This window comes from Genypterus blacodes, unplaced genomic scaffold (genome assembly GCF_046128005.1).
Source record: "Genypterus blacodes isolate CSIRO-AG114 ecotype Tasmania unplaced genomic scaffold, CSIRO-AGI_Gbla_v1 ptg000348l_1, whole genome shotgun sequence".
NCBI lineage: Eukaryota > Metazoa > Chordata > Actinopteri > Ophidiiformes > Ophidiidae > Genypterus > Genypterus blacodes.
The window spans coordinates 1,080,190-1,106,306 of NW_027467132.1; the positions used below are offsets into that span (position 1 = coordinate 1,080,190).

The 26,117-nt window shown below is 46.0% G+C and overlaps 1 protein-coding gene across 1 annotated transcript; it reads right to left on the reverse strand.

The window, feature by feature from the left end:
• Positions 1 to 317: 317 nt before the first annotated feature.
• Positions 318 to 24,987, reverse strand: abca4a (ATP-binding cassette, sub-family A (ABC1), member 4a). Its single transcript, XM_076138089.1, has 49 exons — positions 24,893 to 24,987; positions 24,304 to 24,397; positions 24,038 to 24,179; positions 23,652 to 23,791; positions 22,873 to 23,000; positions 21,825 to 22,022; positions 20,000 to 20,089; positions 19,235 to 19,469; positions 18,862 to 19,001; positions 16,997 to 17,113; positions 15,855 to 16,052; positions 14,041 to 14,246; positions 13,788 to 13,964; positions 13,387 to 13,609; positions 12,269 to 12,490; positions 11,979 to 12,183; positions 11,826 to 11,903; positions 11,506 to 11,724; positions 10,745 to 10,922; positions 10,446 to 10,577; positions 10,223 to 10,362; positions 9,980 to 10,117; positions 9,686 to 9,864; positions 9,473 to 9,575; positions 8,485 to 8,690; positions 8,332 to 8,386; positions 7,501 to 7,676; positions 7,084 to 7,208; positions 6,902 to 7,000; positions 6,624 to 6,813; positions 6,434 to 6,528; positions 6,306 to 6,338; positions 6,064 to 6,169; positions 5,873 to 5,947; positions 5,564 to 5,733; positions 5,310 to 5,487; positions 5,102 to 5,217; positions 4,364 to 4,511; positions 4,136 to 4,259; positions 3,339 to 3,468; positions 2,768 to 2,888; positions 2,541 to 2,603; positions 2,327 to 2,433; positions 2,034 to 2,175; positions 1,681 to 1,815; positions 1,496 to 1,599; positions 1,310 to 1,402; positions 975 to 1,224; positions 318 to 868 (listed from the first exon to the last, which is right to left on the reverse strand). Exons 1-49 carry the CDS (start codon positions 24,956 to 24,958, stop codon positions 749 to 751), a joined length of 6,909 nt encoding a protein of 2,302 aa, XP_075994204.1. The 5' UTR covers positions 24,959 to 24,987; the 3' UTR covers positions 318 to 748.
• Between the last annotated feature and the right edge of the window lie 1,130 nt (positions 24,988 to 26,117).

Genomic DNA, 26,117 nt, shown 5'->3' on the forward strand with positions numbered 1-26,117 from the left:
GTGATTCATCTAAACTGTCTATTAAAGTGAATGTAACACAGATAAAGTAGACATTTCAGGACAAAAATGCCTGAGAGACAAATATCGTTTTATTTAAAATGATGCTTCTCTCAGAATCTTTACTTTCATGTCTAACTCCTCTACTGACACAGCTTCCTTGGCCATCTGAGCCATATGCATACACACGTTAAAGCCCAACCAGACATGAGTGGCATATCAACACCATAGTGATGAACTTCATAACAGCAGTGTTTTGTAACAGTGTGTTATATTGCACTAAAAGACATTAACCTGTGCCAAAAGTCTTAGTAAAAAAAGTGATGTTTCAGTCAATGCAGCATCAATAAAGTGCTAAACTACACAACTCAGTGTGCTTATTTACCTAAAGAAGGCCAGAAAACAACGCTCTTACTTGGCATTTGAAGCAGATTCAAACCTCTATGCAGATTAAGCTCCTATAACAAGCTTATACTTTACCACTGATCCAAATCAAATAGATCTTGGAAGGCAAACAAGGTGATCAGAACAAAATCTGGAGCAGTGGAACACACAGCAGGCACATAAATGCTCCACAGCTTCCAAAGTCACAGTCTTCTAACCCTGTGTAAAGAAGTAGAATCAAGCATTTGCAGGTTCAGACTGAGCGCACCGGCTTTCAACCCTCCAGAGATGGAGCCGTTGCCATGGCCACACGTGGGCTGCATCCTGTGAATTCATTGATCCGTGATGTGGGATCAGGGCGAGGCGTTCATCTCCTTGCTTGCTCTGCGGGCGGGACCTTAACGTCCCCCTCTGCTCCGGCGGCTTTGGGGTGCAGCACCAGAGGGTCGTCCTCTCTGGACTGCTGTCTGGCAAAATTCACAAACACCTAAGAGACACAGAAACATTAGAATGAACCAAAATATACCAAAAGCAAGACTGCAACATACAGAAAATGTTTCATTCCAACACCATAGCTTCCCTCCTTCCTTTACCTGGTCCAGAGTGCTCTGTGACACTGAGTAGTCTTCTATGTTGAGCTTGTCCTTGTTAGCCAGGACCATCTGGAAGATCCTGGCCAGAGAGGAGGAGCAGATCTTGTACTGCAGAGTGTTGTGGTGCTTCTCCCTCTGGATGCAGCCGGGGAAGGTGTTCTCCATGAAGGCTTCTGCAGGGTTCAGGTCCGGGGCACAGCCGGACTTAGCTGCCCTGATCTTCATGGTCACCAAGTAGCCGTCGCCAAATCTGCAAAAGACATCAGGAAATTAAACACTAAGGGGTGAAAGAAGGTTCATGATAGTCAGAGAGAGATGAAAGCAAGATGACTGACTTGTATTTGAGATGTTGAATGCTGCCCAAACACTTGAAGGAGCCGTTAACCATGATGGCTAAGCGTGTGCACAGGGCCTCACACTCCTCCATGCTGTGGAGAGAGATTAGAGAATCGTGAGGCATTGCAATGAGACATGTAAGAGATGTACACTTGCTTGTACATGCTCATATCCCAGAAGCTGACCTGTGTGAGGTGAGGACTACGGCTCGTCTGGCCTGGATGATGCTCAAGATGGAGTTCCAGAGGAAACGTTTGGAGAGGGGGTCCATGCCAGTGGTGGGCTCGTCCTGACAGGAAACCAGAAGAGACATTAAAGCACTTGTCATCTTTTCCACTTCTCAAACAAGGTGATGTAACCGTGACCTCACCAGCAGCACCAGAGCAGGACAGCCAATCATAGCGATGGCGGTGGAGAGCTTCCTCTTGTTGCCGCCGCTGTAGGTCCCTGCACTTCCACCTGCATCCTCAGAGAGCCCCAGGTTCCTGATGGCCCACTCTGCTACCTGAGGACAAAGAGGACAAAGTGCCTCATATTGTAGAATTATTCATTAGAGCAGGACACTTGAAAAGTTTATCTACAGACAATTCTCCGTTTGCCTATACTCAGTTTTAATGCATTCAACTGTGGCTCAATTTCATTCTTAGTGTTCAGTCTTCCTCCTTAATCTGCTGAGGGTTTATAGAGTCTCAGACATTTTGATCCTCTTCTGTTCCCCCTCACCCTGCTGATCTCAGACTCTGGCACCCCTCTGAGGCGGGCGTACAGGTGGAGATGCTCTCTGCCCGTCAGGAGCTCGTCTATGGCGGCAAACTGTGGACAGTAGCCCATGTTCTGATGGACATCCAGGATGTTGGTCAGAATGCTGGAGGGAGGAAACGGAACGGAAATGGTTCACCGCTCAAAATTTGACTGAACAGCAACATAACAGGCCGAATATCTGAACAGAATATCAGCTTCCATCCCTTTCAGCCATTATAGTCCTTTCCCATTTGTAATATTATGACTTTACCAACCTGTGACCTGCGACTGAGGCCTCCCCAGACGTGACTTCAATGTCTCCAGTCAGCATCTTAAAGGTGGTGGTCTTCCCTGCTCCATTAACCCCGAGGAGGCCAAAGCACTGCAGAGGAAGGAGACAAAATGAGACACAGGGAGGATAAAGTGACCAGTGTGTTTACTCAAGCAGTGTTAGTCTAACAAAACACACACACACACACACACACACACCTCTCCAGGGGATACGCCAACACAGATCTGGTCCACTGCAGGAAACAGTGTCCCTGTGTACGTCTGGGAAGAAAAGACAAGAAGAAAAGGGGCACAGGCAGTTTTGTTAGTTCAGCTTTCAGTTCTGTCTGTGGTGGAAAGTCAGGCAGAAGAAAAAGTAAGAGCAAGTTCATGACAGCGCCACCATATGGCCACAAATAAAGAGTTGTGGTATCAAACCCTCTCACCTTGGTCAGATCTCGGATGCGCAGAATATCAGCACTTTGTCCACCTTTGTAGATTCTCTCTCTCTCCAGAGCCACGTCCACGTCTTCCTCTGTGACTGGAGGCTTTTGGCAATCGGACATCCTGACAAAGTTACAATCATTAGTGCACACATCTGCATATCCACTGGTAATCAATCTATAAGATCAACCTTAAGATAAACCTGTATCCCTCCCACAACAGGGAGAGTTGATAACCCAGTCACATCATCTTTGTGAGATAGTTCACTCAACTTTTAAAGAATATTGAACAAACAAGACCTGGGCATCAACGGCTCAAAGTCACACCAATGACCGTTCAGCCAGAGGATGATGGATCACCATTTCTCACACTTACTTTAGGCTTAAATTACAGTTTGGCGATAGAAATCATCAACCAAACTTTGCGTTCGGTCTGAGCTCTCAAAGCCGATTCCCCCTAGGACATGTTGACACGTGCCACTTGGCCTCGTGTCATCACATCGGCCCCTCGCCTCCACGCCGCCAGATGGCTCAGCTGCTGTTTGCATCCTGATTCAAACTCTGCTTGGCTTACCAGTGACCTAGGAAGAAGCGGTACTGGAAGAGGATGTTGAGGAAGAAATAGACAAATCCCTCGACGGCCATGCAACACAGGTTTCTCCCAATGAAGTTCCAGCTGTAGGGGTCTGGACTGTACTCCTCACCTGAGGGAAGAGAAACAACACACATGTCTCTGACTCTTTCAAAGCAGCCGGCTGTGGAGGAGCCTCGGCTGTTTCTCTGACACTCGGCTACATTCAAACTCACTATTTCTTTTTTACTGTATGTGGTATTGAATGAGTTCCAATTTTGAATAATAAACATAAATTCTGCAGACAAAACCTGAAGTAGCCATGCACATAACCAATGAGGTCCAATAGAGACTTTGTATAAACAGATAAACAAAGATATAAAGCTCAATTGCCAGTGCGTCTGAGTGACTATAGGGTTATTAATATTTCATCTCTCCTCTCCTATATGTGTCTTGTGTCTTGCGGTGGATCTCCAGCTGAGCGTTTGCTATGTTCAGCATGTTACAGCTTTGCAGTTGCCTGAGCTTGATAGCAAATGTAAAGTGTCAGGTTCCCGGCAACGACCCCGCGCTCAGGCTGGAGTGCTGAGATGATTGCTGACAGTTGGAGGTTTTTGCTGCTGGAGGAATTTAGCTCTCTGGGTCATGAGGAACAAGCTGCTGACTGGGCGCCTCTGTTTCCTTTAGGGAATTAGATTTGATCTTGTTTATGATTCATGTGTATTAGATTCTATGAGAGGCATCAGAGAACAACACTGCAGCATTGGACTCTAGTCTTCTTGAGGGGCTTTTCTAATTACCAAAGCGAGCGTAGACATCAGTCACAGCCTGGTTCATTGCCATGTCGATGAGGCCTCGGCCCAGGCAGTAATGAGGGAAGATGAGCAGCAAAGACTTTAAATACTGGTTACACCTGTACAGAGTCTAGAGAAACATGCAAGACACGAATCAGAAGGCCTGAAGGTAATGGGCCTGATGATAGAGATTGATCCATGTGTGTGTGACTCTAACCCTAACCCGGGTCTTACTGAGGCGCTGTCAAACAGGTCCAGGATGAAGGTCATGGCGCTGCTGTTGATGCCGATGAAGAGGTTGATGCACGACAGGGAGACGTACGCCGTGCTGGGGACATTGAATATGTAGGACATGGGGTACATCATGGGTGTCACAGACCACCTGGGAGACAGAGAGACAGAGAGACAGAGTGAGAGAGAGAGAGAGACAGTAAAGATGATGACACAAAGCAAAGACGGACGCCAAATCAAAGCAGATTACAGTCCAAAGCCCCGGCTGTCACAGGGACGTCAATCTATCGGGTGTAACGCTGAACACGGCCCTTCACATGGTTACACACATGCCTGCTTCCATGCGTCTACGTAGCGGTGAGTGTCAAGTAGCTGAGCCGTAAACCCGATCCACGAGAGCGTAACAACAATCTGCTGATGACAGAAGCTCGACTTAGCCCGGACGATGAAAAATAGCAGGCAGAGGGAGGAGGAACCTGAAAATCTACCCGTGTGTCCGCGTGTGTGAGACAAATGTCAGCACTGATCAGGACCAAAACATCAGTTTGTCATTGTGAGCAGGAAGGGTAAAGTTAGACGATATCAAATTTCACCCTGACAGAGAAAATCCATCAAAACTTCATCAATTTCAACGGAATATTGGACGTTTGGGTCAAATCCTAATCTGAGAAACAAACACAACAAGAGCTGAATGCAGTTTTGAGTCCATCTTCATTTATATCGTCCTCAAATCAAGCGTACCCATAGAGCATGAGCAGAGCGATGAGCGGCTGGATGTTGTCTGGTGAGGTGTAGCACTTCTTATCAAAAAAGATGAAGATCTCCACCACCATGGCTGCGCTGATGGAGTAATTTACCTGCGGACAAAATAAGAAAGTATCATTCTGAGCCCAGCCCTGACGTGCCGGAGCTGCGTGAGGCGGCTCAGAGGTCAGCCGGGTTTGTTTACCATGTCCCACAGAAGGTTGGAGCACCAGTAGACCACAGGACTGACACCGCTGACAAACTGCAGGTGCTTGGCCTGCGTGACTCTCTCCTGGATCAGGTAGAGGACGAAGCTGGCCGGGACGAAGGACATGGCGAAGATGACGCAGATGGCCACCACCGCGTCCACCGAAGTGGTCAGACTGAGGGAGAGAGGAAAGTGAGAAGGCGGAGGTGTACACAGGAGAGGAGAGGAGGAAGGAAGGAGGAAGCACTCACACGGTGACCTCAGAGAGCTGCTCCTTGGTGAGGTTGAGAGGATGGTTGATGGCTGTGACTCCATATTCATCCAGGTGAGCTCCTCTGGGCAGGTTGGCTCGCAGGATGGCGTTGTTGGCCACGTTCATGAACGACACCATGGCGTGCCAGCCTTTGTTGTTGTACCAAACCTTTGAGGACATTGAGTCAAAACACTGTTATTAGTAATAACAGTGTTTTGACATTATTCATTTAAACAGTAATAGTAATAACTTATTACTATTACTGTTTAAATGAATAATGTCATTTGGTCCAGATCTAACATCTCACCTTGACGTTGTTCTCCGTCTCCATGTACCTGAGGAACGTCCCGATGTCCTTCAGCGTTTGTTTACAATATTTGCCCTAGAACAGAACATTTGTGAGAAGGATTACAAGACAACTCACAAGAGGATGAGCTGACACACATGCACAGGCAACGACATACACAGAAACTCTGCTGAATAAAGGTGAACGGTTACCCCGGTAACGTTTAACAGCCGTCCTAACTGAGCTGCTACATCGCGGATGGTCATTGGCTCCAGTTCCAACACAGGAAGCAGCCCGCCCACTGATATACCTCCATACCTGCACACCACAGAGGAAGAACGGTTCAAAACATTATAACTGTACTTCCCTGTTACAGCCACTGGAGGGCGCACAATCACAGAAAACCGTTACAGGCAGGTATTTTAATCAATACAATCCAAACAGAGGATATTACCTTTGTTCATTCACCCAATATTTGCTCTTCAAGCTGGAAAAAGCAGAGATCGGAGAAATTAGCTTGAAACAAGCTAGCAGAATAGACCGCAAATAATGTAAAGTAGTAAAAGAGGGCGTGGCTCCGACCTGGTTCTGATGAGGCTGGGGTAGGTCTTCACCAGATAGTCTGATATGTTCCTGCCTGTAAGGTCCATCAGAACGTCTCCTGTCGTTTGGATCCTCTGGAACACAAGGATCATACAAAAGTATAGAAACAGGCTGCTTGGAGGAGGTATTATTATAATCCCTATCCTATATCAGAGCCCCGCCTCCTCACCTGTGGAGGTGGCAACCCCCCGGCCCCCTCCGGACACACAGGCAGCATGGTGAGCTTCTTGGCTGTGCTGCACTGGCAGTCTGGAGAGTGTGTGAGTGTGTTCCACTCCGGGCCGGCCAGCATGTCGATCAGCGCCGGGTTGACCAGCGGCATCTCCCACTCTGTCGTGATGTTGTTACACGGGAAGTCTCTACAAGAGGGACACACACACACGGATCCACACAGTTAAACACAAGAGCACACGACACACACATGAGGCTTGCTTGTGTGTTACTCACTCCAGAGGCTCGTCCAACATGCAGCGAGTGCCAAAGCCCGGCTTGTTCAGCAGAACCTCACCAAAGTATCTCATCTGAGCATCCATGGGACGCTCGTTACTGAAATGGACAATAAAATGAAATGAAACAAACATAACCGACTCCTGCTGAGTGAAGAAGACCTTGGTGACTCTTGTGCTCACCTGAAGAAGGTGTACTGATGCCCGTACATCCAGGGAGTGAGGGTCAGACTGGGATACTCTCCGAAAGGTGGAACGACCAGAGTGAACGTCAAAGCCAGCAGGACAAAACTGGCAGGCAGCACGATCTACCAGAGGCAACGACATCATCACACATCACATAACACATGGGAGCAAAGAGTTTAGTGCTCCTGGTGTTTGTTATTACATTGCTGCTGAAAATGATGAGATGATGTCATTCAATAACTAAAATATGCAAATGTTTGTCAGCCCATTGTCAGTTTGATCTATTGTCTCTTTATTTTAATAGAGAGATTAGAGAGATTAAGAGATTAGACAGAAATGTGACTGACTGACTGACTGACTGACTGACCCGGCCTGGTGATGCCACCTGCATCACAGTGGCCATGAGCAGGTTACCTGAGCAAAGAAGTCTTTGTAGGAGCGAGTGGTGTGATGGAGCCTCTTGATCAGCAGAGCAAAGAGCTGTTTGATGATCAGACGCAGACCCCTGACCTGGTAGGATCCTCGGCCTGGGTTGCCTCCTGCGGAAACGCACGGGTCCTGGCCATTGGTGTGTAAAGCTCCGTCTGCCTCTGGAACACAAAGCGCGGAGTCAAGTCGCGCATCCAAATGCTGCAGATGAAAGAGGCGAGCCGGCAAGCCAAGCGTGTGTGTGTGTGTGTGTGTGTGTGTGGTCGTCTCTGCACGGATCAGAAGGCATCAGACATAAACCAAGCTGGCCTAACTCGCTACATCAGGGAGCTACATTTGGCACTAGTTTTAACGGCCAGGATGAAGCTTTCTGTGCATCAAAAACACTTCTGCCAGATGTTTTTCTTTGGGTTTTGATGACTAAATTAATGGAAACTTCTCTGTTGTGTTTTCTGATAAACTCCACCAAACATAAACGCAATTTTCCACATAAAAACCTATATTTCTGATATTGCAGAGGTGTTTTTTTCATCACATCGGCCGCAATTCTCCAGAGCTGTAACCTGAGAGCCTCTATCACCTTTTGACGTCTCAATATCAACTGCCACTCTGTTGAATCCACAGAGACTGGCTCGAGAAATCTGCCAGAACGATTTCTTCTCTAAGAAAGGCAGAGAGTGACAAAGACAAAGTACACAGTTCACATGAAGAAGAGTGGAGGGAGAGGAGAGGGTGGAACAGATGGGACTGAAGATTTATTTATCTCAACAAAGAGAGGAAGGACGTCTGAGAAAACCTTTATGCTGCTTTTCTTACCTTGCATACACTTTCTTTTGGTTGCTTCCCCGTCAGCAGTGACTTTGAGGAAAATCTAGAGAGACAAACACAACATCATGAAACAGGAAGTGAGTGACAGGAAATGACTGAACGCTCAGCTCAGTCCGGCTCTTCCGTCACTTTGCCACCCACCTCCTCCAGCGAAGTGTCCGACACGCCGAAGCTGCTGAGGCCCATGTCCGTCAAGGTTTCCTCCAGCTCCCTAAAGAGGCTGGCGTAGGATCTGGGCTGGAAGTCGCGGTTCGGCAGCAGGAAAGTCATCTCCTGGCCGATGACCTCGATCAGTTGGGCCTGTGGCACGTGATGACGGATCAGAGCTGTGATCCGCTCCACGTTACCTGGGAATGAGGAACCAGGCGGATTTAGTCATGATTAACTTTCTTACTGACACGTCTCACATCTTTCCCTGATTTTCACTCTCAAAACTCAAAACTACAACACGAAAGAACGTCAATTAAAAGATAAAAGGAATATAACACAGCAGCAAATTAGTTGTAGTGTGAGTTTGTGCAAAATGACTGTGATATTAGAGCAGCAGAAGAATTTAGCAACTATAATTTAACTGTAATGGAAGAATACAGCAGGAAACAGTCAAAACTAAATTGCACCATAAGGTTTGTGTGTGTGTGTGTGTGTGTGTGTGTGTGTGTGTGTGTGTGTGTGTGTGTGTGTGTGTGTGTGTGTGATGTGTGATTTGCAGCTCCACTGGGAGGATGACTCAGACTTGACAGGAAGCACAGGGACATTATTTTTCAGTGGTAGTTTGGCCGCCTGATTGTAAACGTTTTTGGTCATTTCAGGAGAAACCAGCACTGATTCAGCCTTGGTCAGTGAAGGCAGCACAATGACTTCAGGCTCCAGGGAGCTGAGCACTTTCAGAGATCCAGGTTCAACCCCAGCAGCAGTGCTTGGTGCTATTATACATGATTTAATGCAAGAGCAAGATCTTGTTTTGGCACTATTTTCTCATTAAAACGCTGCAATCTGGCCGCTCGGTGCACAGAGTTCTACTTTGGAAAGTCCCACTGCTTAAGTTTCATGAGAGAATAACTACTTTCCATCGTCTCGTTGGTATTGGAGGTGACTGATCTCTGAAAGTGAGCGAGAGGAGCAACCTTACCATCCATCTGTCTGTCTGGGACCTGGCTCTCCTCTTGGCCCTCTTTGCCCTGTGAACACTTGGAGCATTTGCAGGAACAATCCTCTGTGCAGTCACAGCTGGTCTGCAGAATACAAACATCACAGATCCACAATAGTCTGTATGAATCTGTGCTTTTCCTCATTCAAACCTTAACACAGCACTCAGAGAGCTCCATATTCATGAGCGTGGTACCTTAGGCGTATCGCTTCTCATGCGTCGGACGAGGGTGAGGTAGAAGCCGGCGCCGAGGCAGTTCTTAAGGAAGATGGGCGAGCCGCAGCAGTAGAGGCGGCCCTGGGAGATGATGGCCACCCGGTCACTGAGGAGGTCAGCCTCGTCCATATGGTGGGTGGACATGATCACTGTGCGGCCTGCCGAGAGGGAGCAAGAGAAAGGTGACATCACACTTTTAATTTAGATCATGTTTGCTACTATCATGTTCTTGTCATGCTGTACCCCCTTTTGGCCAGCAGGTGTCACTTTTACCTGCACGATATTTGAGCAGAAGATCCCAAATGGAGCGTCTAGAATAGGGGTCCACTCCAGATGTGGGCTCATCCAGGATCACCACCTTTGCCCCTCCCACAAACGCCGAGGCCACCGACAGCTTCCTCTGCATTCCCCCTGGATGACCAAGCACACAACACACACACACACACACAGCTTATACTGTAAGTTTCCATGTAGGCTGCTGTATGAGGACCTGAATGAACACATAACGCAGCAGACCTGAGAGGTTCTGGGTCAGTTCATCTCTCTTATGGGGCAGACCCAGATCCTGCAGCATGTTCTCCACCTCCTCCTCCGCCTCGGCTATGGGACGGCCCTTCATCAGCGAGTAGAAGAGGATGTGCTCTGCTACGGTCATACTGACGAAGAACACAAGACACAGCTAAGAAAACACATCGCAATGATAATAATGTACATGTGAGTGTGTGTTATAGTTCCATACTGTTGGAAGAGGATGTTGTGTTGAGGACATAAGCCCAGGGACAGACGGATGGTGTCCATGTCTGTCCGGATGTCCTTGCCGTAAATGGTGGCAGTGCCAGATGTGGGAGGGAACATGCCGGTGAGGATGGACCTGAGGGAGACATGGAGGCAGGAGTGAAGCTGGATACATGAATAGATTGTGTGTGTGTGTGTGTGTGTGTGTGTGTGTGTGTGTGTGTGTGTGTGTGTGTGTGTGTGTGTGTGTGTGTGTGTGTGTGTGTGTGTGTGTGTGTGAACAGTACAGTGTGTGTGACGTACATGGTGGTGGTCTTTCCAGCCCCATTCTGGCCCAGGAAGGCCGTGATCTGGCCCTCGTAGAAGCTGATGCTCAGGCCATCCACCGCCGGTCTGCAGCTGCCCCCAAACACCTTGACCAGATCCTGGATACACACACCTTTCACCAGGTCAGCTGGTTCTGCCTCAAAGAGAAGCTGACCTGCACACAGTCAAGGCAGAAGCACACATAACTCCAGATCAACCTGCCTTTAATATCTCTCACTAATACGAACAAATTAGCCTCACTCATAAATGACAAGAATAACGTTTCTTAATCTTAATCTTAATCTTATGGAATTGATGAAACAGAAAAGCTCCATGTGAGCTCAGGGGTTCGGAATGTCACAGGGTGTCAGGACAACACCTTCATCACTGATTAACCCAGCATGAAAGTGAGACATTCTCACATATTTCAGAGAGTGCAAACACACACAAGGACACTGAGTTCTCACACACTGAATGTACCTGGCAGTGTGTGTGTGTGTGTGTGTGTGTGTGTGTGTGTGTGAGAGACAGAGAGAGAGAGAATTTGACCTTGTTCATTGTTATTTCTTCTCATTTAAAATAAAGATCAACTTCTGGAAATAAGCGGCTATATAACGTGTGTGTGTGTGTGTGCGTGCGTGTGTGTTACATAAGCCCAGTACAGCATAATGAAAGAATAAAAATCTAACAACAAAGAGCCGTGTGTTGCTCCTTTTCTTTTATCTCATTCTCTCCATGATCATTCAAACTTCTCCTACCGTCCTCCTCCTCCTCCTCCTCCTGCTCCTCCTCCCTCTCAGCCCCTCTGTCCTTCTGCAGTCTGTCACGCTGGCCCAGGTGTTCACATGAGGCCGCTTCTTCAACAGTCTTGGGTTTCCCCTCATTTTCCCCCTGAATTTGTTTTGTCTCCTCCTTTCCTTGCTCCTTATTTGCCAGGTTATCAAAGCTTCTTTTCTCCAACCCTGGTGTGCTGTTTCCTTTAGGGGAAAGAGAAGAGAGTAGAACAGTTTAAGGACTGAGACTTGTACCTTATTCCCCTAGCAACAACATTCCAACACTTAGCTACATGTCAGTTTACCTGAAATTGGAGTCACGGTATTGAGCCAATAACAGGGCATCAAGGGGAAGTAAAATGGCCGCCCAATTCCATACTGTCCTATGATGGAGAGCAAAAAGATACGATTAGTTCCATGAGTAGTTCAGGGTGAAGTGATTCTGTCCTCACACTGACCTGGGAAGACATTGTCCAGGTACCAGGCCAGCACGGCGTAGAGCACAGAGTCCAGAGCCATCATGCAGATGGAGGTGAGGAAGGAGAACTCGTCTCCCTCCAGAGGGCTGGTCTGGATGTTGTCCCACTGCAGGCCCAGGCCCTGCTCCTCATAGCGGGACAGGTACTCCGTCCCAAAGCCAAAAGCTACCTGGGACAGCAGACTCTGAGCCGGGGAAGACATGCAGGTTAAACTGAGATGTTTGTCTGAATCTACAGTCCCTTACTCAAAGCTAAACCCTGACACTCACCAGCAGGATCTTCATGTCTTTGGTGATGTGCTCCTGCCAGGCAAAGCACAGGATGTGGGGCAGGTAGAGGGAGAAGTAGATGATGCCGCAGCAGGCCGCCGCCAGGTTGGCCTGGTTGAAGAAGACGCTGAGGAGGAAGCATTGCATGATGGTTGCCGTGGTGAAGCTGAGCAGAAAGAGGAAGAGGATGACGGGGTTGCTGTAGTTCAGCACCCTTCCTCCCTGCAGGCCAGAGACAGAGAGACAACACTGGATTATACTTAAGGAAAAGGATCCACACAATACAAACTGTATCAGAACAAGAGATTCCTACTATACTAATTTGTAGCTTGGAATCAAAAAAAATCACTCTATAAGACAAGATTTCTGTATACAAGCTTACACCTTTTAGACAAAATCAGCCCGACAGACTTTTGAGTTATTACAGTAAAAAAGAAAAAAACTTGTATTGTTTTACATAAAGCTTCCACTAGGGGGCGAAACAGACCATCTTAATCTGCTGGTTGAACCAGTCAGGGAAGAATACAGAGAAGCCCAGGAGTTAATTATTGACTAGTACAGTCATGCAAACGGGTTGACATAATTCCCATGATGTCATGGCATTCAAGGCTCCGGTTCCATTAATGATTAATGAGCGTCCAGTCAATAAAGCCACTGTGAAAAAGTTTATTATTGAAGAGAAAAGGTCTTGTAATGATTAATAGTAAAACTATATCTGCACAGAGTCATGATGATGAATTACTCATTCAAAAAGTCATTAAAACGACTCATTAGCATCACAGCTGGATCTGGCAGCTCATGTTAAAGCTGAACTATGGTTCAAAATTCAAATAAAAGGACAATTTTGTAGCTCAGTTAAAGCCAAAGTCAAATTCAATGTAATTGGTGATATGTGTGTGTGTGTGTGTGTGTGTGTGTGTGTGTGTGTGTGTGTGTGTGTGTGTGTGTGTGTGTGTGTGTGTGTGTGTGTGTGTGTGTGTGTGTGTGTGTCTGTGTGTGTGTGTAGTGTGCTGGAATGCAGAGGCGCCAACGATTCCTAAGAAAGTTGTCATCTGCCTCAACACGTCTGAGTCACAGTGCACAGAGGAGGAATGAAAGAATGAGTCATTCGTCTTCACCATGATGATGGCAGAGAGGAGGGCGGTGCTGGTGGCCATCATGAGGAAGCTGTCGATGAACCATGTGGACCAGATGACCCCGTTAGTGACGCCCATGGCCTTCAGGGTCTCCTTCAGACGCAGCTCCTTCTCCAGGACAATGCTCTTGACTGTCATGGACACAGAGTAGACCCAGGCCAGCACCATGAAGATCGGGAAGCAGCGGTTTAGTGTCAGCATGAAGCTGGAGAAAGGGAGAGGAAGGGGAGGAAGAGGAGGAAGAGGAGAGGACAAGGACAAGGTGAAACCAAATCCGCCTTGATTGTTGACATCTGAAATCCTCATGAAGTTCATTCATCGTGCATGTGCGTGTGTGTGTGTATGTGCATGTGTGTGTGTGTGTGTGTGTGTGTGTCCCTTACAGATCGTCCACATAACACGGATAAGGCATCTGCTGCAGATAGACCCCCAGAGGCCACTCCTTGCCTGTCTGAGTCTTGATGACCCCGTGCTCTATTATGTCCTGGAGGTAAGCAAAGCCGCCCCACACATAGCGGAGGTCATCCATGGGGTCAGCTCTGGGCCCTGGGTCCCAATACCTGACAAACACACACATGGTTAGTCTCACGCAGGACTTAAACCCCATGACTTCCCCTTAAAGACGCTGAGCCTGACCTGTCTTTGACCTTATTGGTGCGTTCCACCGCATCGATATCCATACGGATTTTGAACTTAACATGATGTGGGACCTTGGCAGTCCAGGGATACATGTCAACAAAGACCAGGCCCGCCCAGAACTTGCTGTCCTCCAGCAGGTCCAAGGCCCGATGAGTCACGGCATCCTCATTAGGCATAGCCACGAATTTATCCAGGATCACACACTGGGGGAGAGAGAATGAGCGACAGAGAAGCAGACGTTTGAATAAATGGAGCGATCTGAGGGGAGGAAAGCTGCTTGGATACCAAACAAACCTGAGCCCAAGCTGCATTTTGCAAGTGCTTGTTTTTGACGGGTTCTTGAATTTCATTACACGGCAGCACCGTCGTGCCAAATGAAGGCAAACAATGCCAGATAATTAGAAACAAAAACTGTGATATGTGCTGCCAGAATGAAGTGAACTTGAAAACAGAAATAAAATAAATCAGTACAGGGCATTTAAGTTATATTATTAAGTTTAAACCTCCAAGTATACTCATTTGTGATTGGCTGATGAGTTGGACAACGCTCTGTGTTTGAGCATCACCAAGAAATCCAACTTTGATTCTAAGTTGCATTCTAATCGTCTGAAAGGAATCTCAGGTGAATTTGATAGACACACACACACACACACACACACACACACACACACACACACACACACACGCACACACACACACACACACCCCAATGCGAGCTGGGAGGCCCTTGATCCAAGAGGGCAGAAACACTTAAAAACATCTATTTACCACTCCGATGTGCAGATACCAACCCAGCCCACCTCCCCTCGCGCACACACACACACACACAGCAACACAATTTGCCATAGAAACTCAGACATGCGCCCAACTCTTCAAGCACATATTCACTCACACATTCATAGACAATATACAGTTGGCATTCATAGCAAGTACCCTTTATTTGCCCAGGCATTCACCTACCAACACTACAGCCCCACTGTGTGGAGTGATATGCATGCATGCCACCAACGTGCAGCCAACCAGCCATCAAGCCCACACTCATTGTTGCCGCTTTATAAAGGAAAGTGGTTGGAGTGACAGCTGTAGCTAATCGGCCTCAATCGTTCCCACTCTCTCTGTCACACTCAAGTGCTGTAAGCTTCAACTGGGACAAAAACAAAGAGCAGCAACCATCCACCCTGCCGTGCCCCCAGGTGCCCCCCAGTGTCACCCCCCAGTGCGATAGGCCTCTCATCCCGATTAGCCTCCGCGGGGAACGGAGTGATTTTAACTGCGTTCCAAATGCTTTGGCCCACTCTAATGTGGAGGGCTCTGGTGGGGAGCGAGGAGATAGAAGAGAAGAGAAGGTCCAGTGAGTTATTTTTCTTTACCCTCCATCAGCAGCGGCACAAAAGGAACTCGACAGCTAGTTTGTTTTGCCCTGGCTCTCGCCCACCTGGGTAGAATTCCATGTCTCAGGATGGAGGGACAAATTACAGATCCCGGAGACAGCTGAGCTTATGCAAACGCTCACATCGCATCAAGAGTTGTATTCAGTCAAAAAAAAAGTGTTTAGGCATCCAGGGAATTGAAATCGACAAATGACAGGGGGCCGCATTCAATTGGATTAGATCCTGAATGGGCCTGTCTTAGAACTGGACATTTCAGGTAGAACGGAATGTGGAAAAACAAACCCGTTCTCAGTGTCCAGGGGGGAGAAGAAGAAGAAAACGAGCAGCAAAAACAATCCTAGGCCCACAATTCAGGAGAACCTAAGACGTAAACATACGGTAGACAAGTTGAAATGATGGGCACTGGGCTGTGTGACTCACGTCTCCGTATTGGTTGAGCATCTGGACGACCCGGTCAGTGAGGTTGAAGATGTCTCGCCAGTCAAAGTCAGGCGTGTCGGCCGGCCTGTCCTCCACTGCGCCGTTGTGCAGGAAGTTGAGGATGTGTTTGGAGGAGAACGGCGCCTCGTCTAGACTCCTGTCAATGAAATCCATCACCGACGGGTTGCGGATAGTGTCCTAAAATACAATCGCACGGGGAATAACCTTTATTTATCTTGGATCTGATCCAGATAGACCAACAGATATTTCCATGGAAAACGTTGCCAGGCAGTATTGGAACAAACAAGCAAACATTACATATAAAGAAGGCTGATAGACAATTTAGGCTCCAAAGCACCAAACGCCTCACAGCTTTATCCCATTTGCCCCCCATAGGAATTAGACAAAGGGAATAAATAGAGTAAATGGAGGCGAAAAAGAAAGTTAAGCACACAGGAGGTAAACAAGGGACATAGTGTTTATAGAGAGAGACAGAAAAAGGAAATAACAGGGAATTATAGTGCCATAGAGGAGCGGAATGAATAGAGAACAGAGAGATACGGTGTCTTCTGATACAATGAGGATTTATATTCAAGCAGGAAGCGTTGGGCAGCATGTGAACTCTGCAGACGCCAGGGAAATGTATCAGTGTGGAAATGGCATGGGATCAAATAAACAACATCATCAATCACTTCATCTGGAAGGAAAACTGCAGGTTGGGTACTGGATGTTATTTTGGAGGTCCAGTAGAAGACGGATCATCGTCATACATGTAAGAGTGGCACAGTTAGGATTCAGACTGGAGATGTGAATGCAGGATAATGGGCAGATTGAGTGTGGCAGTATTGATCAAACCCAATAATCTCACTATGGGGATTAATAAGGGAAATATTAAGGAGAATTAAGGAAAACAACGTCCCAACATTATTCCTTTTGTTTGCTTGCACATTAAGAGATTTTCAGAAAATATTTGGGTCAATTTTGTTCATTAGAATTCCAAACTTGGATGCATGAAGACGGTTTGTTTGCTAAAATGTCTATAATGTTAATTTCTGATTGTTATTACTTAGAGCTACCTGATGATCATCAGTTTTATGTTTAAACGTATTGATTGACTTGGTTGCACAGTGTTGTTGTCCTACCCGGATCATGTTGACTTGGACTCCCTCTTGGAAGAAAGCCCAGATCTGAGGAGCCACTTCCTCCCAGGCCTTCCCCATGCTCCTCAGCCTCTCCAGTTCCTCAAACGTAGTGTTGGCCTACAGTGTGTGTATGTGTGTGCACGCACGTATTGAGGGAGGCAAGATCAGCAGGACAAGGTATTATTATCAGAAGCACACACACACACACTATCACTCATGCCCATACATGCCTATATCAAGGTGCACACACACATTCAGAAACAAATGAAAACATCCAGTACACACACAAACTCACACACACATAGAGGAAATAGCCTTGGTGGGGAAAACACTGTGTGCAGACCTACAACACGTAAGGACATCAGGACAAAATACTCACAAACTAAAGTACACACTGTGTCACTGTGTTCCTAATCTCCTGCTACATACCATTCCCACATTAAAATCCCTGTGAAAACAGGCTTTGCAAAGACAACACACACATTCTCACACAAAGAATTCCCGCAGGACTGTTCAGATAACCCGCAACAGTGAAACAAATGCACCCGATGCCAAATTGTCAAATATTTACTGCACGCTTATCTTTAAAGTCCTGGATGTGTGTGGGTACAGTGCTTTGTGTGGCAAATACCCAAAGCTGGCCATTCTGGCATTCAGTCATGTGCAGTGGGGGATGAAAGCCCTGAAGAGTACACCCAATTAAACGCCTTCCCCTTCTGTGTGTCTGATTTTGGGTGACAATGGGGACAATGGAGCAGGGGTGACAATGGTGGCTGTTGGTGACAACTGGGCAAACGCATTCAGCCGGCCCAGTGAATCCCCGCCAGGTTCCCACAAGTGAGTGCTTCCTCATTTCCCCCAAGGGCCGATTCAAAGTGGGTGGGGGTCTCCTCAGGTAGTTTGCCTCAATGTGGAAGCCAAAGGATCCCGCATCTGAGCAGGAAGAGGCCAGCCAGCTTGCAACTAACTTACTAATAAGTATATATCTGTAAATGCAATAATTTAAGTTGTTTTCTAAGTAAGTGAACCTCATTCCTACACTTATATTGGAGAAATACAATCTACTCGTCAACTCAGATCTTACACCCACATTAAACATCTATACATCTATACTGCTGTACTTAGTTCTCTGTATGGAGTCATCAAATGGACCTGAGTGACATATTTGAGCTGGACGTCTTTGTCTGTCCATTGTTTGTGTAGCAGGATGAGAGAGCAGCCACACTCACGTAAAGCAAAGGGATGTATGTTTGAATTCACGACGCTTCACTGGGTTTGCCTATGAAATGAAGTCATGTATGACAGAGTTTAAGGGATGAGATCCGCTCGCTGTGTTTTTGCTCCTGTAAAGTCACAGATTAACCCTTTGCTCATTTCTTTACATTGTGCCATTAAGATACCAATCTAAAGGAAAGAGCCAAACAAAGCAGGCTTAAAAGGCTGGGAAAGAGGAAACATGAGTGTGTGTGTGTGTGTTTTTGTGTATATGTGTGTGATCACGCGTGTCTTTAAGGACAAGCTCTGGTGCTTACATAACACATAGAAAGCCGTGGCGCCAGTGGACTGTGTGCTAGTCACTACAGCCGACCCACTTGTGTACTTCCATTGCAAACAAGCCATCCATGACTGCTGCCCCCCCTTCCCCGAAAGGTTTAGACCCACACACATCTACATCCAGATACAAAGAGCTGGACATAACAAGAGGAAACCTGATTATCTGACATTGAATGCATCTGCAATACTGCACCGTGGCAAATCCTCAAAACCTCTCAACCTGTTTGTCTTAACCTGCACAGTGCAGCACTACCAGGGGTCAGAGTTCAAACTATTCTAAATGCACACACGAGGTGACCGGTGCTGCTTACGTTCTGTATGATGAGTCTGACAGCAGGTGAGTCCGGAGCATAGAGGATCTTTCCCATCAGCATGGGCTTGACGGAGTTCCACACAATCCGGCTGACCGGGTTGGACTCCAGTTCTCTCATGACATCATTGCAGAAACCATCTGGTGTGCACAAATGTATACAAGTATAAATGTCACAAAACAGCAACACTTTAATGTCCATTTCTGTGGAGTTAAGATGATTCATAAAGTCTAGACTGGCTGAGTTGAGACATCTCTGGTTCTTAATGATGGCAATAAATAATGTCTTATTTTTCTCCACACTCCTACACTCCTATAAATAAATATCAGTAAAGGCTCTGAACAGTGTGCGTGTGTGTGTTTGGTCCACTCACTCGAGCTATTGTCATACGTGTAGCGGCCCTGCGCTCTGTTGCTGTTGATGCCCAGGAAAGCTTTGTAGTTGTTATCCTCGTACCAGTTGAAAGAGGCGACTCTGGAGAAAGCCCCCTCAGAGTAGCCACATACCAGGCTGGAGGCAGCAGTCATCAGCTCCCTGAAGGACAGAGTGTTCTGGAACAGGGGAGTCACCACCTGGAGAAGCTCCCTGGAACTATTCCTCTGGAACAACTGAGGAGAATAAATGATACAGGTGTGCATATGTGTATTTAATATATCACATATCATAATAATTCACACACACAGAAGACATTGGATATGGACAGAGGGGGTTTGAGTAAGGAGACGGCTCTTCATTGTGCCAAATGTAGCCACGGTCCTAAAATACAGAAACATGACAGATGCAACATATGCATTACTTGATGTTCCCCACAGAGATCGCAGGGAAAGACAAAAACAGATCACTCCCTCATACGTTTGAACCCCTTTCCTTAACCTTCAGTGTGGCAGGTTTCACTTGTTCTTGCAGCCTCACTGTTGTCTCCGTGGTGATGTATCTGTTGTTGAGGCAAAAGAGGCCTGAGCTGAATTTAGCCTTCCTCATACGCACTCAATGATATCCCCCCTCTGTCCGCGTTTGCGTAAAAACTCAAACAAGAGGAAGCGACTGTTTCCTGAGAACTAAAAATAGCAGGTGGTGAACTTTTGGATAGAGCTGAGTTGGGGTTGGACGGACTGAGCTGTGCTGTGCTGTGCTGTACCTCTGCAAGCTTCTCCGAGGCAGCAGAGACGACCCGTACCCAGAGGTGTATGTCAATGCCTTCAGAGTGATTGTCCAGAACAAGAGGAAGCTAGAAAGAAAGCACAAATACTGCATGTTACTATTTTATGGTGGATATTATCGTGCTTATTTCAGTGTCACTCAGCGTAAACATTGAATCGTTCTGTATCAAAATGAAAGCCAGATTCTTCCGGTCACAGAGGATGTCGCACATGTCTCCCCTGCATGGCGACAGGTTGTTTGTTCTCTTCAGTAAGCGCTGGTAATGGTCCCAAATAATACCCAGCATGCATTTTGATTAAGTACACTGTCTAAAAGTAAAACTTGGTGATTTGTTTCCCCCACACCTGGACTTTAAATGTGCTGAGTACTGCTGGATGGAGGCACAGCCCACATCCTGAACATACAAGCAGTCAGTTTCTCCTGAGGACCTGCAGGTTTGACCGCAGATCCTCCACAATAAGCTGAGGGTCCAGGAAGCAGCACGAGGCCAAGACACAGAACAGTCAGAGGCAGAGACATCCTTCCTGTTGGACATTCCTTCCTATCTGTGCGCGAGCGCGTGCGTGTGCGTGTGTGTGTGTGTGTGTGTGTGTGTGTGTGTGTGTGTGTGTGTGTGTATTCTTGAATGGAGGCAGCTTATGATCCAGATCTTTAATTGCTTTTGAGAATGAAACTATAATGCCGACCTACATTAACATAAAGTGAGCCTGGAGTAGAGTAGACAGCTGTTGGCTTAGATGACATGAATGATTGATCTTCCATACGATCTGATATGTCTGGAAGGAGGATGTATTCCGGGATGTATTAAATCATGCAGGTGACAATCTGTGATCTGATCTACGACTACGTGCCCGTCATCGTCAACAAAGCAGAGAGTGTGAAGACGTTGTGGCTCATGTTTCACGGTGCTGTGATTAGTAATGGATGTTCACTAAGCTTATTATTGAAAGAGGTCACGTCCACCTGCTCAGCTACTTATGAGTGTTTCACAACGTCTCTCTCTCACTGCCAATCACCAGGATGTGGCCAGGGTGTGTAGCTGCTGTTGTATTTAGTCTTGTCTATTTAGAAGTGAGTGTAAATTGCTTCTTCTCTATTAAACAGACATTTGATTGACCCCTCCTGGCCGTATGACTCAGCTACTGGCGGCTGTCTCCTCCTAAATACTGTATGACATAGTCCGGGCCTGTGTGCACTTGCTAAGGATTGAGTCACATCTAATACCAGGAACAAATGTCTGATCTGAAGTCAAATATCTAAACCTCACAGAACAAGGGACAGATTTCTCAACTCCATTACAAAAAGCTTAATTTCAATTTCCTTCAAATGTCTCTGTTTCTGTATTTGCCATGTCACTATTGTCATTGGAATATAAACAAAATCATTTAGATAGCTTGAGTCAGAGAGCCAGAGAATGATTTAGTTTTTATGATACCTTGAACATTTATTGTGTAATAAAGCGGCTGATGTGATCTCAGACGTGAACATAAACGTTGTCATAAAAGACTCATAATGATTTCTTCTTTAGTTGGTTGCTTCATATGGAACAAATGTATTTTTAAACAAGCAAAATATTGAGCTTATTAGTCACGTACTGTAGCTGAAAGAGGTTTGCTTTCATTAAACTGCTTAGTAATTAGTTTGCAAAAGCCAATAAAGTCCCATATTGCCACATGTCAGCTGATTCTTAGTGGCACACGTTCAAGAAGTTAAAGGTTCTGCTCTGTATATACTTATGATTATGTTTGGTTGTCTTTTGAGATCATCAAGGCGTCTAAATCCTGGGATAAACCAACACTGACCAGTCGAAGGAGCTTGAAAAAGTCGATGTTGGCGTAGAATTTGTTCTCGATGATCTGCAGCCGCTGAGGAGTCAGGGCACACATGGCAGTACGGACGGCATAGGAACCTTGGCGACTTGGGAAAATGAGGAAACGCTCCAGCAGGGTTGAGCTGCAGGCAATGTCCTTTAGATGCAACTCTGGGACCCCAAAGGCAAACTGGAACAATGACAGAAGTGACAGGTTGAGGCTGGGGTGATGGGACATCCCTGAGACATTCCAGGGAAGGATACAAAAGGGAGTTAGTGGTCAAATTTTCTATCATTTGCTGTTTACTGTTCCAGGAAATACCTACATACAAGCTTAAAATGTGTTTTTCTGTCCAATAACACTTTTTTTACAGTGCATCGTTGTGTGTGTGGGTGTGTGAGGATTGCCAGAGGGAAATATTGTCTCTCTCTGAGTTCGTGTGATTGTCTGTCAGCCAGAATTACTAATACGGCTGAATCAGAAGTACAAGCTGTCAACGGCTCAGACACCAAAACAGAGAAGCAGGTCAACAAGTCATGACTGGTTGAATACTTCCTGTTCTCTGCTTACAGGTGTCGGTAATCTCTACATTCTGACAGCGATACAAGCAGTGTGGTAATAATCCTTGATCAACACCTTTGAGGAACAACGGCAGTACGTCAGATGTAATTCAGAGTCATTTGATTCTGGTAAACAAGAGTAAACATAGAGCGTAACAATGGCCCTTTCAGGACCGCCGGGATATTTTCAGGAAGACAGGGACTTTCCTTTGTTTTAGACAAAGGAAGCAGGGAAGAGTTTGATAGAGTTTGAGCATGATTGAGATTGATATAGATTAGAGACTTAAAAAGCTTTCATAAAGAGGAATATCATAAAAAAAGATAATTGTGATATAGGTTACAAAAATAATAGTAGTTATAAGAATGGTAGTGTGTGTGTGTGTGTGTGTGTGTGTGTGTGTGTGTGTGTGTGTGTGTGTGTGTGTGTGTGTGTGTGTGTGTGTGTGTGTGTGTGTGTGTGTGTGTGTGTGTGTGTGTACCTGCTCAGGCCTAATGAGGGCATTGACCAGCTGATTCACCACAAACTCACTCAGAGGAACGTCTCTCAATAGGAAGGATGTGAGAGTCTCATCATCCTTTAAGATGGTCTCCACCTTTACCCCCCGGCCTGACAGACAAACAGAGGGGGAACTTCACATGAATTAAAGCTCTGCCACTATAACTGTCAGTGAGTTTGAGTGTGTGTGACAGCCACAGCCACTGTGCTGGACACATTCAGGCACAGGAGTTGGATCAATCAAAGCATATTGTATTCGCTCCAAGTTGTAACATAGCTACCACATCGCCAAACACTCCCCCCTCTGGATTGTGTCGTTATTTCCAATGGCTTGTCTGTGCATGAATGAAACTCGACTTTGCTAAGCTCCTAAGAGCAGGTGTGGCTGGCACTTAGGTCGACTTAGGTGAGCTTCTGCTCCCTGACTTGTGGCGAAGCTGTCAGGACTTTGTTAGAAACAACAAAGATCTCTCTACCTATCTATCAATCTATCTATCTTTCTTTCTCTCTATTTATCTTTCTATCTATCTATCTTTCTATTTATCTATCTGCTGGTGATATATAAAGTCTCTCAAATGTGTGGACGTGATAGAGAGCACACTTGTGGCTAAAGTAAGCAGCTTATGTTACGGGCCTTTCGCAACCTCATGTGATGTAATCCTGTCACTTCAAAGACTTCATTACAACATTTGTACCAATATGCAGTCTCCATTATACTCACAGGAATGATGTGTTATGTAAACTGAAACCAACAGCACTGACCTGAAATCTGTTCAGGTTTGGAGCGCAGGGTGTCCATCAAGTTATTCATGGCGGTCAGTTCCCTCCAGAGGCGACCAAACTGGAGAAGCTCTGGGTCACTGAGGAGAAGCTCCTGGGCATCGGAGTAAAACCGAGCCAATCTGAGGAGCAAACAGGCCGCATTCTTTTGAATTTGCGTCTCTGGACACACAGATCTTGGACAGGACAAATCAACAGTTTTGGGACCAAGATGCAATCACACACAGAGATTTGGAAACTACATCAGTTAAAAGTCCTGCATCACATTCGCTCATTTCACAACCCTGGCCTTTCATCTGTGATCCATTGTCCCACATGGATTGAACACCTCTGGCCCAGCAAACACACACTTTCCCCCTGATGCTCACATGGAGTTGTTGTAGTTGGACACCAGGCCAGGGGATTCTCCTCGGGTGGGGTACTGAAAACAGGGATTATTGGCATTGCAAAAGATTCCTTGGATCCATGGCAGGACTCCTGCGGATGGCATGGCCTTGTTGGGGAAGTGGCCTGAGTCAGAAGAAATACCAGGAATGTTTCTTTAGCACAAGACATTATTGACTTGCATCACATATCACGATATGTACTTGTACAGTTGGATGGAATGTTGCTTGCGTAAGAGTCTGTGGCTTACATTCATGTTGCCGGTACAGTGGATTGACTCGTCTGAGCCACACCAGTCCCATGAAGAGCATAACAGGCCACATGATCTCCATGAAGAAACGCACCTGGAGGAGAAACACAAAACCAAGCTTACAAATAACAAATCTAGACTCATAATCCAAAAAGTGACATCCAGCAAATACAGCTAACGTACTGAAAACTGCAACAGGTTATTATTATGCTAGTATTGCTCTGTCTTGGATATCTGTGTCTTTAAACATGTCTGTCAAAGCTTCACAGACGACAAACTGTCATGTAGGGAGATTGTGCAATAATAGTAATGTTACAATCAATAGCATCTGCTTCAATCAGCATTACAGAGATAGAGAGTGTGTGAGGCTGCAAGATGCTTTCAGTAAAGAGGATGTTCTGAAGTAATGTTTTGACAATGTGGTAGATATGTATAGATTACAAAGACTAGGTTTATTGATATCAAACTTTGTTGACAGCATTATAAGCAAATGAGACAGTGTCATTGGCAAAGAATGATACCTGGATGTATTTCAGATAACCTGGCCTCTCATCAGGATACGTGTTTTCAACAGACAGATAGATTTTACCCTTTGCCTCTTGCGGACAGTCCAGTTCTTCCACAGCAGGAGTTGCAGCTGAGTCCCTGCTCCCATGGCTCCTCCCTCTCACCCCCGTAGGGGCTGCCACCAGCACAGACCTGAATCCAATCAGGCCACAATCAGGACACCAGAGCAGTGTCTTACTGTACCAGCTTTAGTGGGTCTATGTTTTTGAATTTAAGGGACAACGCAGCTTTTGTTTATGATCCTTATTTCATAGTGTATTGGAATAGGGAGCTGGGGTGTGTGAACCTCAGATTTAACAACCTAAATTTAACAGCCTCAATCTCACAGCTGACAAATCAAAACAGAGCAGGATTTAGAGGAGGGTGTCTTAAAGAGACAGTACATAAAATGTCATGTTTCCACTGCATGTAGAATACAGTTTTGCCATCTTTGTTGCAATGGTTTTAAAGTAGACCACTAGATTAAAATGAGATGATGGAAAGGAGTTTAACATATCCTCTTAAGGTTGTAAAGAAAAAACAAGCTTTGTTGTTCTCATTTATCCACTGAAGCATTACAAACAGGGCAATGAGTCCTGAATGAATACTTACAAAACTGATATGGCAACGTGACAATATTCCACAGTGCCAATATAACAATTTAATCAGAATATTATATAATAAATACCGTTTGAGGAAATATAAGAGAATATGCAGAATATTGTAAAAATTCAAACATTCGTGCAGTCGCAAGTGACAATTATTTCTCATCATAGCTTTCCTCAGGTGTACATTATTAAAGGTTGTCCACTGAGTGCTCTATTCTAGTCATAGCACTTAACATAACAGCTCAGAAATGTGTATCCAAAGTTTTATGGTTTGATTTCATTCCCTACAGCACAGTACTGTTCATATAGCAACAACATTCACAAGACCAAATTCTAGCTCTTTCTGAATTAAAATGTTAGCTAGAAACCACAGCAGCTATCGGTTATGGCTTTAAATAACAACACAACATGTCACTTACCTCTAAAGAATACTTGTGCTGTGGCTTGCCACCTGAACACAGCATAACACCGACTATTGTACCGAGTGATCCACAGGGTTGCTAACACAGCTACTTCCCAGACCTTGTGAATCGTTAAGCAGATTGATTTAATCTTCTTTCTCTCTGTGTTGGGAGACTGCTAACACCTCACGTCTATTTCTATAAACCTACATGACCCAACCGACAGGCTTACATTACATAATCCAAACACTGTTTAAGC